The sequence below is a fragment of the Etheostoma cragini genome, chromosome 11 (assembly GCF_013103735.1).
Source record: "Etheostoma cragini isolate CJK2018 chromosome 11, CSU_Ecrag_1.0, whole genome shotgun sequence".
NCBI classification, from domain to species: Eukaryota; Metazoa; Chordata; class Actinopteri; order Perciformes; family Percidae; genus Etheostoma; species Etheostoma cragini.
In genome coordinates this window covers 8,327,094-8,342,165 of record NC_048417.1, presented here as the reverse complement: position 1 = coordinate 8,342,165, position 15,072 = coordinate 8,327,094, and the positions used below count along the sequence as shown (strand labels likewise).

The window sequence follows — 15,072 nt, the reverse complement described above, 5'->3', positions numbered from 1 at the left end:
CTTCCCACACAATAACCAGACTCTAATACATGATATAGGCCTATCCGACTATTTAAACAGAATATTCAATCTACATATGTACACTCTATATTTGTGGTTTGATCTGGGTCCTTTCGCCTCTGCAGGCCCACAGAACGGATTCAAACGGATTGCTCTTTAAATAACTAGACACACAGATGCCTGGGCCAAAGACTTCCAGTAATAAGCTGAAGTTGTGTGGCGCTTTTGGAGCTCTGTGAAGAAACACCTGTTACAATTGAGGTTAATTACCATAAACACTAAGTTAGTTGCAAAACCCCAAAGGCCCAGTGAGGAAAATCAATGTTCTTTACTGGCTCCGTCGAGACAACGGATTCAGCAACAAAGATAAATTAAAAAAGAGTTATAGTGAGGGGAGAGAGTCTGTACATTAACAACCCCAAAAAGTTCGTCTCCGTTTAGTTTAGAGTCACTTGGAGTCGCTGGCCAGCCTCGGCATAGTGACGGCGCTCATGCTGGTCACATGCGGAGGCGGGACTTGGCACATGCTGCACGGACAAGGCATCCCGGTGCCAACGCCCCAGTGATGGAAACTGCTGCCCAGCGGCCCCGCGCCTGCAACGGGCGCTTTGAGGAGTCCATGGTGGGGTCGGACCGAGGTGACGGCGGAGATACCAGGCGCTGACAGCGAGGCGGTGGAGACTGCCGGGGGGAGGAGCGGGTGGTGCACCACCGGGTGTGAGGCGTGTGAAACCGCCGGGTGTCCCGGCACGGGCCCAGCATGTGTCATAGTCCCACAAGCTGCTGGGTGGAAGCCGCCGTGGTGTCCGCTACTGCCGTAGATCTCGCTGACCAGCCGCTTCATCTCCTCCAGTGAGTTGCTCAGCATCAGGATGTAGTTTCTAGCCAGCAGCAGGGTCGCGATTTTGGAGAGTTTGCGCACCGAGGGTCCGTGCGCATAGGGCATGACCTCCCGGAGCCCATCCATGGCCACGTTGAGATCGTGCATTCTTTTCCTCTCGCGGCTGTTGATCTTGAGGCGGATGGTCTGCAGCTCGTTCTCTGACAGGAGTTTCCGGTCTTTCTTGGACAGCCGAAGGAGGGAATCCTCGTCGTCTGCGGAAAGGCCGCGCAGGCCGGGGATCTCAGACAGAGAGTCGCTCTGTGTGGAGGACACGGCGCCGGAGAAACCGTGCACTGACTTCTTTAAGGCGGACAGGAAAATGTCTTCTTCGGGAGATGAGGGTCTGCTTGACACGCGGCTCGTATCTGAGTCCATGTTCTTGGTCCAGTAGCTACAGTGCTCTGAAGAGAGAAAAAAAAAAAAAACGTTTTAATTTGCTGAACCCTAAAATCCACATCTCATACCTTTACCACAAACGATAGCCTAATATCAACTTTCTGGTGTTACAACTGGTAGCCAATAAACAAAATGATTACAAAGAAAAGTAGGACTATGTAAAGAAAATGTTGCTTTTAGATATGCTAATTGGTAGCCTTGAATAAAATGTAAGGCAAAAAAAAAAGTATCCTAAATGCTGTAGAAATATAGCCTATTTTAACACGGCTTACAATTACATTTCTCGCAAATTTGCTTTACCTTTTTTATCTTTATATTGATATTTGTTCATCAGAGAAGGAATTAGTGATCAGAAAGTTTCCGTATCTATTCTACGCAGTTTTTCTACTTACATCTGGCGAAGAGCAGGGAACATCTAAATCTGTGTAAAACGAGACTAATTGCTCATCAGAAGGTCTAAAAACAAATAATCAAACACGTACCGAGAGTGTTTCCAAGCGCGATGGTGAGAAAACCTAAACGTCAAATCCACTTGTTACTCCAAATCGCATGTGACAGCCCATTTGGCACGCCTGCGTGCGACTGCGGGCTTTTATAGCGGGCTGAAGTGCACAGAGGCCGGGTCACCAGGACAACGCCGTTTGTGTCCCGGCTGCATCCCTGCGCCCAATCAGCTCCGTGGAGTGAGGAAGAGGAGGAGGGTGGGGGCAGGGGGAGGAGGGTAACGGAGTGTCCTCCAGCCTGATGTAATTACCAACACACAGCATTAAGTGAAATCAGACACACTCCGTCCTACATATGGCCCCTTCTTGTTAAAATGTTGGCCCGCGTGTGGATGGATTTTATTATAATAACACGGATACTAAGCCACATTTAGCCTCTTATAGGTGAATAATGTGTCTGGATTCAGAACCTGACAGTAATAAAAGTAACCAGTCCTCTTTTTCAATGACAAGGCTAAATTATAATGAATTCGTTTTTGTGCCGAAATATAACTTTTAAAAATATCTCAGGTTTATTTTTATTTAACATCGTATGATTGTTATTTATCAATCTAATATTAACGCCTATATTTTTACCTATTTATTTAAAGTTCGTTCCTAATCTTTCATTTATTTGTATCTTTACTATTTAACCCTCCGGGCTGCGGCCCATCCGACCATTAAATCACTTCGTCCCTTCAAATGAACGGTAGGTAACAACGGATCGAAGCCTAATAAGCAGCGCAATATGTTTCCTGCTTGCAGTTGTAGTGTTAATGTGGTGTTTTCCGTTGTTACCCGCTGTCGACCAGCAGCTGTCGTTAAACGCATCTTTAACGTTAATTAATGAAGTGTGCAAAATTGTTTCTAACGGTTATGATCCGTAACATTTCAATTAGTCCGCAGTGAGCGATAGCAGTGTGGCCTGCTGCCGGCGCTCAGACGGCCTGTGACAGACACAAGGACCCAAACCGGGGATTTGCTCTCGGACGTAACTCAAACTGACAGCAGCATTGTCCCCAAATATGAGTTGTAGTGTTCAGTCAGACGCAATCAGCGCTAATTGCCTCTACAAGTGTATCTGTTTCTAAGTCTGGGATCGGAATATGCTCTCTGTAGCCTTTTTAAATATATTTATAAAAAACAAAACAAAATACAAATGTTTGAGAATAACCTTAATTTAATAATTTATTCTACAGACTCGGCTAGGGTGAACTTCAAAGGTGGATTTTAATTTAAAATAATTGCCACTGTTTGTTATCAGAAACTTTTCTTTTAGGTAGTTTTGAAACACAAAAATAATATATAGCCTGGCTAAATAGCACATAGGACCAAAACATGTATATTTATATTTTAGCCTATTAATTACAGGCTTTAATTTAATTAAAATGTCCTCAAAAAAAGGTATCTAAATGTGTTCTAAATGTGTATGTCTGTAGGTATGTAGGCTATGTATATATGTATGTATGTATGTATGTCTGTAGGCCTATATATGTATGTATGTATTTATGTATGTATGTATGTATATATTTGTCCGTCTATCTGTCTGTCTGTCTGTCTGTCCATCTGTGGTCTTTTAGTTTACAAGTAAGATATTTTGCAATTGTGGTGGTTGCAGTTAACAATGCGCGCTGATGTAGAACATTGGTTTAGCAGTGGGGTCACATTCCATTTTAACGTCACTTGCCAGCCAATCAGAAACGAATATTTTCCCGCAACCGTCAGTCAGTTGTCACATCGGTCCGTCGCAAAATCAAGGTCATTACACAAACGCACACACACACGCACACGCACGCGCAGACGCTCTGTCCCCTTTCTTCCTCATCGTTATATGTGCTTGTTTTCTCCGTCCGTTGCCTGCGCGTGTTTACTCTCGTTAGTCTAAATAAGAGTATGGTAATGAAGGCGGTTAAAGTGGCATTTTAAATCAGGAGGGTTGTATCTGTGCCACCAGTCATTAGACATTCCCACACTCTCGCTGTTGCACCAGATTCACAATGAGAAACACAGACTACAGGCTTTCTTTTTCATGGGTTCCTGTCACATCCATGCATGCATCATTAGCCTTCTATACCTACTACAATTAGTTTGTACAATTATTGGCATTTATCAGGACTTATGGAGGCGTTATAGTAGTCTAAGCCTCACAGTTTGTTTCAGAAATATTAAATAATATTCTAATACTTAACCACAGATTACAGTCAGAAGAGTTTCTCACCAATTCTTGGCACAACGCCATATTTTTGTGATTTAAAAGCCTTGGGAAATAAAATCAAGTAATTAAAAGTTTTCACCCAATCTGAGAAAACAATTTTCTTGTACGTTTTATATGCCAGCCCTGTAGTGCCCTGCAGAAAAGTGCATTTTACCCCTCCATCCAGCAGTTTGCAGCATAGTTACATCATGTTTGGCCAGAAATATTTCCCAGATTGCTAGACAACAGCACTGCTCTGGACAGGAGCAATGCATAGTCTAAATAATAAATAATATAAATGAGGGTGGAAAGAATCTGAAAAAGTAGAGAGAGCCTGCAGTTCCATTCAACACAAACTAAGTGTGTCTGAATCACGCAAGAACATTTCCTGAACTCAGCCTACAATTATTTGCTCTCATGTTAGAAAATAAATTAAAAAAAACATTACACTCATGATTCCCACAACATGTGTCAGATGCTTCACACAGACACCATCCACTTGATTTTGGAACCTGGTTGAAGGGATTTACTCCCATTCAGCCCAACCGTTCAGTCACAAGAGCATTAATGAGGACTAAGATGTTGGGTGCTAAGATCTGGCTTACAGTTTGTGTTCCAGTTCATCCCAAATGTGTTGGATGGGGTTGAGGTCAGGGCTCAGACCAGTCAAGCATCTTCCACAACAAACTGGAAGAAGAAGTTATTTATGGACCTGGACTTTGTGCAGGTCCATTGTCATGGTAAAACATGCAGAAAAAATACAGACAAAATCAGTTGGAAGCACTAGTGTCGACAATAAAAGTTTTAACGGTAGCTCAACCCATACTGGAGAAAACAGCCCTAAACTCAAAGTAGACAAATGTACGGCATGTGGGAAGGGGTGTTTTTAACATTTCCTATTCCCCTTCAACTCTGACTCTCACCAACTACACTCCACACCACCATCATCTCCTTACTTTCTCCCTCCCTCTCTCTCCCTCTGTCCATCAGTCTGGGTGGTGGTAGGCCCTGTGCCGTGGTGAATACCAATAGTGAGGAGGAGCATATGTGAGCCATACTTAATCCTGCTAATCTGCGTCCAAAATGAAAAAGAAAGGGAACAAAAAAGTAGAAAAGAGAGGAGGGTGTAAAAACACGAGAGAAGGTTTCTCTTTCTGTCTTGGGAGTTGACCGGCTGAGGCCAAATTAACTGAAAGACATGAATAACGTCCTGGCTCTCCCCCTCGATCCCTTTCTCTGCGAAGTCTTGGAACAAAATTAAGCAAAATTCTTTTGTTGAAATCTGTAGTGAGGAACGTGAGATGCCGCCTGCCACCACCACTGCTGTTACTGTGTGTGTGTTTGTATCGTTTCTAGTTAGATTCACACGCAGCTTTCCTGCACTAACAATTTACTGTACATTTAATGAGAAAGTTAAGTGCCAGTACAGGAAAAGCAGAGCTGAATATTTAATTTGATCCTTTAAAAAGGAGGCTTTATCCTAAGTCAACAAATTCAGATGATTTAGTCGTCTCATGTTTCAAGTTCAAATGGAGGAAAAGACCCAAAGTACCTACCCAGCATGAGGAGGAAAATATCCAAAAGACACCAGTTCTAAAGAGAACATCTGCTAAATTCACAAACAGAAAATCAGTTTTTGTAACACAAAAGTAATCCAAGAAAACAATTCAGGAAAACCAGTAACCGTAGGTCCACTATGTGTCCTGAGTAATGCAATTATGCAATACTATTAGTGTATCACTATGCTAGAGTGATATTTGTGTGTGTGATAACACAAACACATGCAGGTACATTGGAGAGATGTCAGAGTGAGTGGGGGTGCCTAGGGCCAAGCCGTGTCCTCAAAAATCACAATAAACATGAGAAAACTCTAAAGGAACGAACTAAACAAAGCAGACAGTAACATTTATTCTCTAGCTTGAAGGTAAAAAAAATCTTCCAATTTTAGTTTTCCACCACTTTCCCTTTCAAAACGATGCATCTGTTGAAAAGCAACAGAAAGAGTCATGTTTAATCTTTTATGACAAATCCATAACGGCCAGTGACTGTTTTGCCTGTCTTGCTTCCTGCTTGTTTTTGTCATTGCTCCCTGTCTGGTGTCCATCATGGGAAACAGATGATCAATAGGATTAAGTTTATGGAACTGACTTGGCCAGTCAAGAAATGTTTGGCCCTAAAACCTTCTTGGCTGTCATGTCTGCATGTTCAGAATCAATTGGCCTCATGCAACAACATTTTTGCATAATCTTCCAAAAACTATCTTACTTCTTTTTTGGGATGTTTCTTCATACAAGTGTTCTAAGTTGTGTTCAGCAAACTCTCTCAACTGCAGAAACGTGTTTGTGGTGAGTTTTTAACTTCACACTGCAGAGATCCAAGTCGGATAAGTGGGAAAATTGATGAATGCCACAAAATCTCTTAAATCACTCCCACGTACCATTTAAAGCGCTTATATGATGCTCATTGTCAGGTTCATAATTGTATTTTGAGGTTGTACCAAGATAGGTTTACATGGTTTCATTTTCAAAAAACAACATATTTTTTACTGCACATTGCGGCAGATCCTCTTTTCACCCTGTGTGTTTAGGTCTCTTTTTTAGCTACAGAGGGAGACATCTCACTTGTTTTAGCTACAGCGTGACATCTCACTTCTATGCCATCTTTGTTGGGGGTCGCACATGCGCAGTAGCTAGGTAAGATCACATCAGCTGGATAACTTTCCAACTTTGGTCAGTACAAGGCTTAGCTGAGAGACGTCTTCTAAACGAGGGCATACTTGTGGAATACCTGCGGAACAGGGACATGGGAGTGGTTCTTTTGTAGATTATGGTGAACTAGTGTGTGTTATAGCAGTGTTTTGCAATTGAGAATGAACTAGCATGCTAGCGCTAGCTTGTGCTACGTTTAGCCACCTCGTCTCGGCTAGTGACGTAGAAAGCCGTGGAGACTTTGAACAGCTCACCCGGAGACTGAAGGCAGAGGACATTCAGAAACCTGTATCTCACTCAAAACAACATAGATAGTTGTTTTCCAAGTTTGCACAAGACGCACAAAATAACACCCCAAATCCCAGAAAAAGTGATTCTTTCATAATATCGGCACTGAACAAATAGGTTTGTTCTTCTTGACTTGCCGCATTGTCCTAAAAGGGGGGTCTGTGTATAAAAAGGATACAAAAACACCCTTTACTCAGCACTTTAACCTCATAGTCATTGTTTTATTTTCAATTGGAGTCTTTTGGCAAGATGATTTGAGACCAGAGGAACAGGAAACAGCAAGACATTAGGATAGATTAGCACTTACAGACAGAAGACAACAAGACGCCATGAAGACAATAACAATGAAAATATTGACATGCTTATGCTGATGATGTCACATGTTCACCCTTTTTTGTTAGCACTAAACACAAAGTGGGCACCTGGGTAGCTCACCATGGCGTACGCCCATATACGGTGGCTCAGTCCTTGATGTAGCGGCCACGGGTTCGGTTCCAACCTTCAGCTCTTTGGTTCACGTCATTCCCCCTCTCTCTCCCCTTTCATGTCTAAGCTGTCCTGTCACAAATAAAGGCCTAACATGCCATAGAAGGATCTTAAAAAACTTTACACAATTTGCAGCTGATGCCAATGGTAAGGTCATTAGTTTGTTTGGTCATAAACCAAATTGTTAGACAGATTACATTTTGACCTGATGATGGAGCTAGAGGGATTGTGAAGTTATTTTAATCCGTCCTGAGAGGACAATGAATGTCTGTACTAAATTTCATGGCAATACACTCTCATAGTTTACATATTTCACTCAAAACCTCAACTCTGACCTCATGGTGGCGCTGGAGGAAATGTCAGAGCTACCAGAGTTAAGGATTTATCCTGTTGGGGCCATGCATGTCTGTACCACAGTTCACAATATGAATCAATCTAATAGTTGTTGAGATCATTCAGACCCAAGTGGACTGACTGACAAAGAAATCTTAAAATGTCCTTTAAATATAAAATTAATATTAGTAATATGCAAAGTTAAAGCTCTACCTGACCTGAGATCATCAGAAAAATGCTTCCAATGTCTCTGAGTGCAAAAATCTCATCTGCATGGTGACCAGTCTGTCATCTCCTCTGAACAGATTTCTACAGGTATATGTGGGGTGAAACGGTTACTAGTGTAAGCAAGAGGAGGCCAGCTAACTCATGATGAACCATGTGGATCCTGGCTGCAGAGGGAGTCTTCAGTCTGCTGTGTCTCAGGGGCTGGACAGTGTTATGCTGGAAGGAGGCTTTCTCTCTACAACAGCTATTAGGAGGTAATTAAGTCCTAACACTGCAGAGCCTCCCATGGTTACTATAACATAACTGCAAATGGGAAGCTTACAAGCTCCTTTAGACGGCATGACAAATTGAATGGAACTCATTGGGCTTCGGCTATTATTCCAGCGGCCCCATCTGGCTGGGAAAAGATAAAGGGGATTTCCTGGAGGTTGTGAGAGGTTGAGCCTCCATGCTCAGTTTGTGTGAGTGTGTGTTGTGTGAGGGATAAGGAACGAGAGGGGGGGTCCTGGTCCAGAGTAGGGTGTGTTTTGAGGGTTCCAGGGGGATTTTTTTTTTCTTCTCCTCTTTGGTCTGAGCTTCAATTCAACAGGCAGCCTGAGATTTGCTTTGGCCAAATGTTACAAATGTTTCGACAACCTGGTCTCTGATCCTCAGGGGTCACCCAGGAGGGCACGGGGGTACAACGGCTTTACGCCCAGAAATTTAACAAAGCAGCATGGGGATGAATATATTCACACTTGTATTCACTCCCCAGGCCTCCAGATGCTTGTTTTAGAGAGACGGAGGACTAGACCCTAAGCAGGCCAGCTGGCAGCTTGTGTCCATAGTACGTATGTACGACCAAACTTGTGTGGACAAAAAAGTGTCACGTTCACTGGAGTGATGCTGTCAGATGTCATCAGGTTAAAAGGTTGTGAAATGATTTAGAAACAGTTTTAAAAGTTTTTCAGTATACTTGGATTGTTAAATTTTGCTTTTGTTTCACTTTTTCTCCAACTGCTGTTCATTAATGTAAGTGGAACAATCCTGCAAAACATATAGTGTAATTTTGTAAGACAACACAGATGTAGTGATGATGTTTGAATCCCTGTATTTCTGGTTGTTGAACTCACAGTTCAGTCAGGAAGACTTGCTTTAGGCTCTCATTCATTCTCAAATCTCTCGCTCTTTGGCTTCTACTCTATCAGCAGACTATTGCTCACTGAAAATTAAACCACCCAGATTTTGCCACAATATCCCTAAGTCGATATAGTTGCTGTCAAACTGAAAAAAAATCTTTTCTGTCTGCTGCTGTCAGTACGTTATTTCAAAACAATCTAGGTGACCCTCCTCCAACCCATTCACATACAGTTCTCATCGTGTTAAGTGTCCAAGGTACCTTTCACTAAGATTATCAGAAGTCCTGCTCTACATCCCATCATCAAGATCTTTAGCCAACTCTCTTCACCTTTTCACCAACACCATCAGTGTCTGGACTCCAGGAGAAATATTCCTGCACTAACCATTGCATCACTGCCCACTACATGTGACTACGTTACGATGGGCTCTCATCAACAAAGACTCTTTACATTTCTTATTTCATTTTGCACCATGTAATACATTTTTGTTCACCCTAAATTATAAAAATATAGTCTCCTTTGATTGTAACTTATTTTTGTTGCCAGGCAACTGTACTAGTACAAAACACGATATTCTTGGGCTTACATGTTATTTAATGCTTTTTGTCTAAATTGTAACACACGGACCACCGTTGATCAGATGGCTGAAATAAATTTAATTTGGTTGATAGTCTTCAAGGATTTGTGACGTTGTTGGACCGGAAAACTGCTTTGAAAGCTTTTTTTTTTACATTACAACGTTCTTTCTTTATTTTTAATGACTACAAGGCTCAAAAGGCGGAGTGTCTGATCTATGGATATTTGTATCACATTGTTTAATTTGTGAAACTTTAAATAAAACAAACAGTCCATGAAAAAGGGAAAGGGAGAACAGTGTGTGGTAAAAAGGTTTAAAATAAAAAACTGTTTTGAAAGGTGGGAGATACTGGCTTTGTGTGAATGGAAAGGTATGGGTTATTGTGGACGTGGCCTCAGTCCTGCTGTAAGTCACTGATAGCCCTACGGTATCCTCAGTGCTTCATCACAACGGGTGTAAAGGGGTCTAATGAAGGGGATCTGCCAGGCTTAACAGGCCCTCATTCAGATGGCGATTGTCAAAAGGCCCGCAGACAATAGGCGGAGGAATAACAATGATGTACACAAGGCAGCCCAGGCCATCCCCGTTCTGCTGCAATTAGCGTCATATGGAGGGACTGAGAGGCTGAGTTACATTCCTTTACTCTCACTACCATCCTGATCCTCACACATACACAAGCTCATCATCCCTAACAAAGGGTCTTGACTACTTTATTACTATCCCACTGCTGACCAGCTGAGTTGCAGCTTGTTAAGAGACTGATTCCTATCCCTGACCTGAAAATAGATTTTTTTGTGTAACAGTCTTTAGAGTGAAAAAAATGTGAAAAGTGGGTATACAAGGAAAGTTTTACCGTCACATGGTTGAAGATTTATGTAGGCTAGGTAAGGCTACTTTGTTCTTTGCCTGCTTACAGCCAAGACCCTTATCATCGGAAAAATGATACCATTGGTTGTTTGTTCGCATTCTTGGAATTACATTTGATTATATTTTCCAGACAGGTCTCTTTCAGCCAAGGGCGCGGCTAGAAGGGGGGCATGGAGTGTCACCAGCTCTCCTTGGAATAGGATTGCCCCCCCAAAAAACTTTTTAGATAGAATGCTGTCAATCTGACGATTGTAATTTCCATTGAAACAGAGTACTGTCACTTGTCTGCCTGTTATGTCAAATTCCCCAGCCTGTGTCACATGACCAATCATTGTTAGCATGATGACCATCCAAAATGCTGATACCATGGAACCAGCACTAGAATTGTTTTTTGTTTTAAGCCTATTAAAAAAATGAGTATTGTATTCAGACAAACAATTGGTTTAAAATAAAAAACGAGTGAATATTGAATGGGATGGGGTTAGGGTTAACCCTACCCAGGACCATGGGGCCCATGAAGCTTGAGAATAGGGGGAGGATTTTTGTGCCCGCTTGGCAACTCAACACACTAGCTCTCCTTCAATTCTGTAGCAATTATGCTGTCATCAAGCTATTTTTTCCTTTTTGAGGATGAAGAGAGGAACACAATTAAGGACCAAGCTGGTTTAATTAAACCAATACCAATTAATGTTCCAGCAAAATGCTTGAGGCATTTTTAGGAGAAGAAAGACAGATAGATTATCCAGTATGTGTCTGTGCATGTGAGTGCATGCATGTATGCCCATTATGTATGTGAGAAATTTTGAGTATGTGTGTTGTGTATTTGTGTATTTGTGTGTGAGGGGGCATGTGTCCCCTCATTTCCAGTCCATTGAGCTGCGGTGCTGTTGCATGCCCTCTGCTGCCCTGGTTTTGGTCCAACAGAACAGAATGTGTGGAGGGAAGGAGGGAGGCAATGGGAGAAAGCAGAAAAGAAGAAGAGGTGGGGGTCTGCTTGGAGGGGGCTGTTTGTCACTGTGAAGCGGCTCAGGGTGGTTCACATCATCCGGCCATTGATGGCCGCCCCTCCCCTGTTGTAAAACAAGCTCCTGTGGGCCTGCCTGAACAGTGGGGGCTTTGTGTCCCACCCTCGCAGTAAACATACCACCCAAAGTGCAGCTACCCCCACCACGGTCTACCCACAGCATCACCAATACATCTCTCTCTGTCCATCTCCATCCTTTACGCCCTTGCTCAAGGAAAGTCTGATGCTAACTTCAAATTAGAGGTGAATCAGCAGAAAAACTTTGGGGACGAGGGAGAGTGTGATCATTTGAAAGCAGCGGGCAGGACAAATGAGGCTGGACTCGAAGGATGGAGGGAAAGAGGGAGTCAGCAGCAAGTAGAGGAGGCTGAGGGAGGTGCAGAGAGGAAGACAGATTTGAAGGGCTGTGGTAAAGGGGGCGTTCCCTGCAGTTTCCGTAATATGGAGGGCTAATGGGAAGATTGATGGATTGAGACAGCAAAACAAAACAAGGGGTGGTGATAAAATGTAGAGTGGGGGATAGTGCAAGTAGGGATTGGGCTGAATGGTGCGTTAAAGCCTCAATTCTGAGGATGTGTGAGTGTGTGTGTCACAAGGCTGGGAGAAGGAGGAAAATTTACTACATTTGGGGGCAGGGAGTGGGTGTGACTTGTTCCCTAATTACCAGGGAGGTCTCGGGAGCTTTGGGTACAAGACAAGTATGAAGGGTGGGAGAATGAGACAGGATACAAGGGGTTAGTGCAGGTCAATGCTGACCACCTAGGATGCCCCTTGCAAAAGACGGGTACCCCCATTCCATTTCAACCCTCCCCGAGTTCCCTGGCTGAATGCTATAAATAAATATCGTGTCTTCTCCTCTAAAAGTTGATAATTTACTGCCCACCCATTCGGTTCTGCCCATTTCTTCTCCATTTCTCAGCGCTGTTGCCAGGGGGTGAATGGAGCTTGTCCTTTGAGTTTGGAGGGCCAGGCTTGTGTTTTCTGGAGGGGCTGTCCTTAAAGTTTGGAGCACCCTGGAGTGGACACGCACACATACACACTGTATGCTTATATGTTGAATGCCACACATCCTTTATCAGCCACCTCTAAAACAGCTAACCACATGACAAGAATTGGAGGATTCTTAAGGAAGTAACCTGTTGTTCAGTGCAGGCCATGAGGGCTAACTCTTTTCTTTTCTAATTAAATCCAAGACTAACAGGTGCTTCAGATTGATGATTCTTAACTCTGTTTCAGACTTGAAGTAAATCAAGTCCATCTTTGCACATTGGTCCATTTGTTCAAACAGATAAAACAACCTGTTTGATTAAATAAGTTTTCTGATTATTTAATTTGTTGTTCCAATAAATGTTTTAAATCACATATTTTTTTAGACATGTTTTATGTAGTTTAATAACACCAATACATTCTTTGATCGTGTCTTTGTCAAAATCAGTTTTTAAAGTATGAATGCAATGTGCACAGGCAGGAAGCCACAATGAGAAATGCATTGTTCACTCATAAGTTCTTCACGACCGAGAAACTGATTTGGGGCGTCCTGGTGTATTGGTAAAGACAAGGCTGTTGTCTCTTGTTTAATTTTGACCTTTGTGGCTTTTTGCAATTTGAATCTGTTTTCACATCCACATCAATCCTGCTCCAGCTGACATCCCGGATGAAGCAGTATGGATTTGTTTGCCTTTAGTGCAAAACGGGAAGTGGTGCATTGCAAAAAGGTCAAAAAGAGGAGGTCAAAGTGGAAGGATGGACATCATACTTTTATTTTATTAAGTTTAGGCATGAGGACTTGCTTCATCCCTAGTGCTTAGTATTCTCAACATAGTTTTTTTTACATAGTTTTTTTTCTTCTACATTTCTCCTTTCTTTCTCTGTCTTGAAGCCATCTGCTTCCCTGGCACCCTTGCCCGCATGGCATTCACCTGGAGGAACAGAACAAAGAAAAACACACAGAGAGTGTGCAACTGAGACAGATACAAGTCTTTAACTGCCAGTGCTGCCATGGTGCCATACAATCAACCACTGTAGCTCAATGGAGGGTCGAGAGTAAAAAAAAACAAGTAAAAAATAAATAAAATAAAGAATCAAAGAGAGTGTGCTGGCAGCTTCACTCCGCCTCTGCTGCCATGGCAGAGTCAAACAGCCAGCTGTTGTGGTGAGCTCAGAAAATGTTAACCTAACAGGGGGCATAGGGAGGGCAGAGAGGGATGGGCGAAATGGAAGGGAGAGGGGAAGAAAATAATGTCTGTATTTCCCAGTAAATCAGAGTTGTTAAGAAGCTCGGGCCTCGCCAGTAAAGTAGAGAGACGGTAGTGGCAGCTGCACTCAGTTCAGTGCCTGCTGACAGAGAGCACGCTTTTGTTCGCAGCACAGGCGGCACATTGAACAGCATTGGGTGGCATGGTCTGGAATGTGACATTGTTTGGTTTTTTTTACATAGAGACTGGGTCAAAATGGGGCACACTGAGGGAGCAATTAAGAGAGAACATTTTGTTTGTGTTTATGTGTGTGAGCACATATGATGCATGTGTTGTGGCCAGTACTGACAGCCCAGGCTTGTAATTTCAAACTCAATCTCAAAATACCTGCAGCTTGTTGCATCAGCAAAATGTTACAATGTAAGAAGTTAACTATGTAACTACTAACTTTACTTTTGGGGGACCTCACTTTTTACGTTGGGGGGGGGGGGGGGGGGCTTAAAGATTCCTTGCTGCAATCATGTAAGCCTACTTGCTTTATGTCAGCATATCAGAATAAACGTTGACCACATCAAACCTCCACATGGGTGTCAAAAGCAAACATTACAATACAGTATAATACGGCCAAATAAGCTGAGCACTGAACACTGACTAAAGTTCTTGAAATTGCCAAGTTACACTTAAATGATGATGGCAAGAATACATAGACTGTATAAAGCAAGAATAGAATGCACGCCGGTTATTAAAGTGAATTAGTAATGAACCACCCTCAAGCATGAGTCATACATCAATAACAGCTTGATTTTACACTTGTTCCACAATAATGAAGATACAGACAAAAAAATGTATGGCAGAAGTAGTGTATTCCCCTGTAGTTTCCAACCAGCCACCTCTGCTTACGCTATACACAAAATCAAAACAAGGTTGCAGAGAGTCTGTGCATTTTTTGGACTGCGTCAACAACAAAATTGTCTTACAAGCCACAAATTGACATTTCCCATCCCAAGTAAATGCAGCATAACTTGTACCAAATTCAGTATTACTGTGAAAAATAATAAGCATTTCCTGTAAAACAAAGCAAACTGTCTTAAAACAATGTATGTTGATCATTTTGGACTAATGTTAGATGATGCAATGATCACGCTTACCCCCCCTACATATACACACACACACACAATTTCCCACTGTCCAACACTTAACAAGTCAACACCTGACTTCAATTTGGCAGCACCTGCAGTGTGCTCACAGGTGTGCATGTTTATGAGAGAGAGAGAGAGAGAGAGAGAGAGAGAG

At 42.6% G+C, this 15,072-nt stretch overlaps 1 protein-coding gene and 1 long non-coding RNA gene across 2 annotated transcripts in view; both read right to left on the bottom strand.

The window, feature by feature from the left end:
- Positions 1-1,859, bottom strand: part of olig2 (oligodendrocyte lineage transcription factor 2) — a 2,115-nt gene extending 256 nt beyond the window's left edge. Inside the window, exons 1-2 of the mRNA XM_034886181.1 lie at positions 1,762-1,859; positions 1-1,284 (exon numbers count right to left, since the gene is read on the bottom strand). The exon at positions 1-1,284 is cut by the window's left edge and continues 256 nt beyond it. Coding sequence (XP_034742072.1) covers positions 449-1,258 — 810 coding nt within the window. The 5' untranslated portion in view covers positions 1,259-1,284; positions 1,762-1,859 and the 3' untranslated portion in view covers positions 1-448. The remainder of the gene's footprint in view (positions 1,285-1,761) is intronic.
- A 2,681-nt stretch (positions 1,860-4,540) lies between these two features.
- LOC117952986 overlaps positions 4,541-15,072 on the bottom strand; it is a 21,588-nt gene continuing 11,056 nt past the window's right edge. The window contains exon 3 of the long non-coding RNA XR_004658548.1: positions 4,541-4,611. This is a non-coding gene — a long non-coding RNA (uncharacterized LOC117952986). The remainder of the gene's footprint in view (positions 4,612-15,072) is intronic.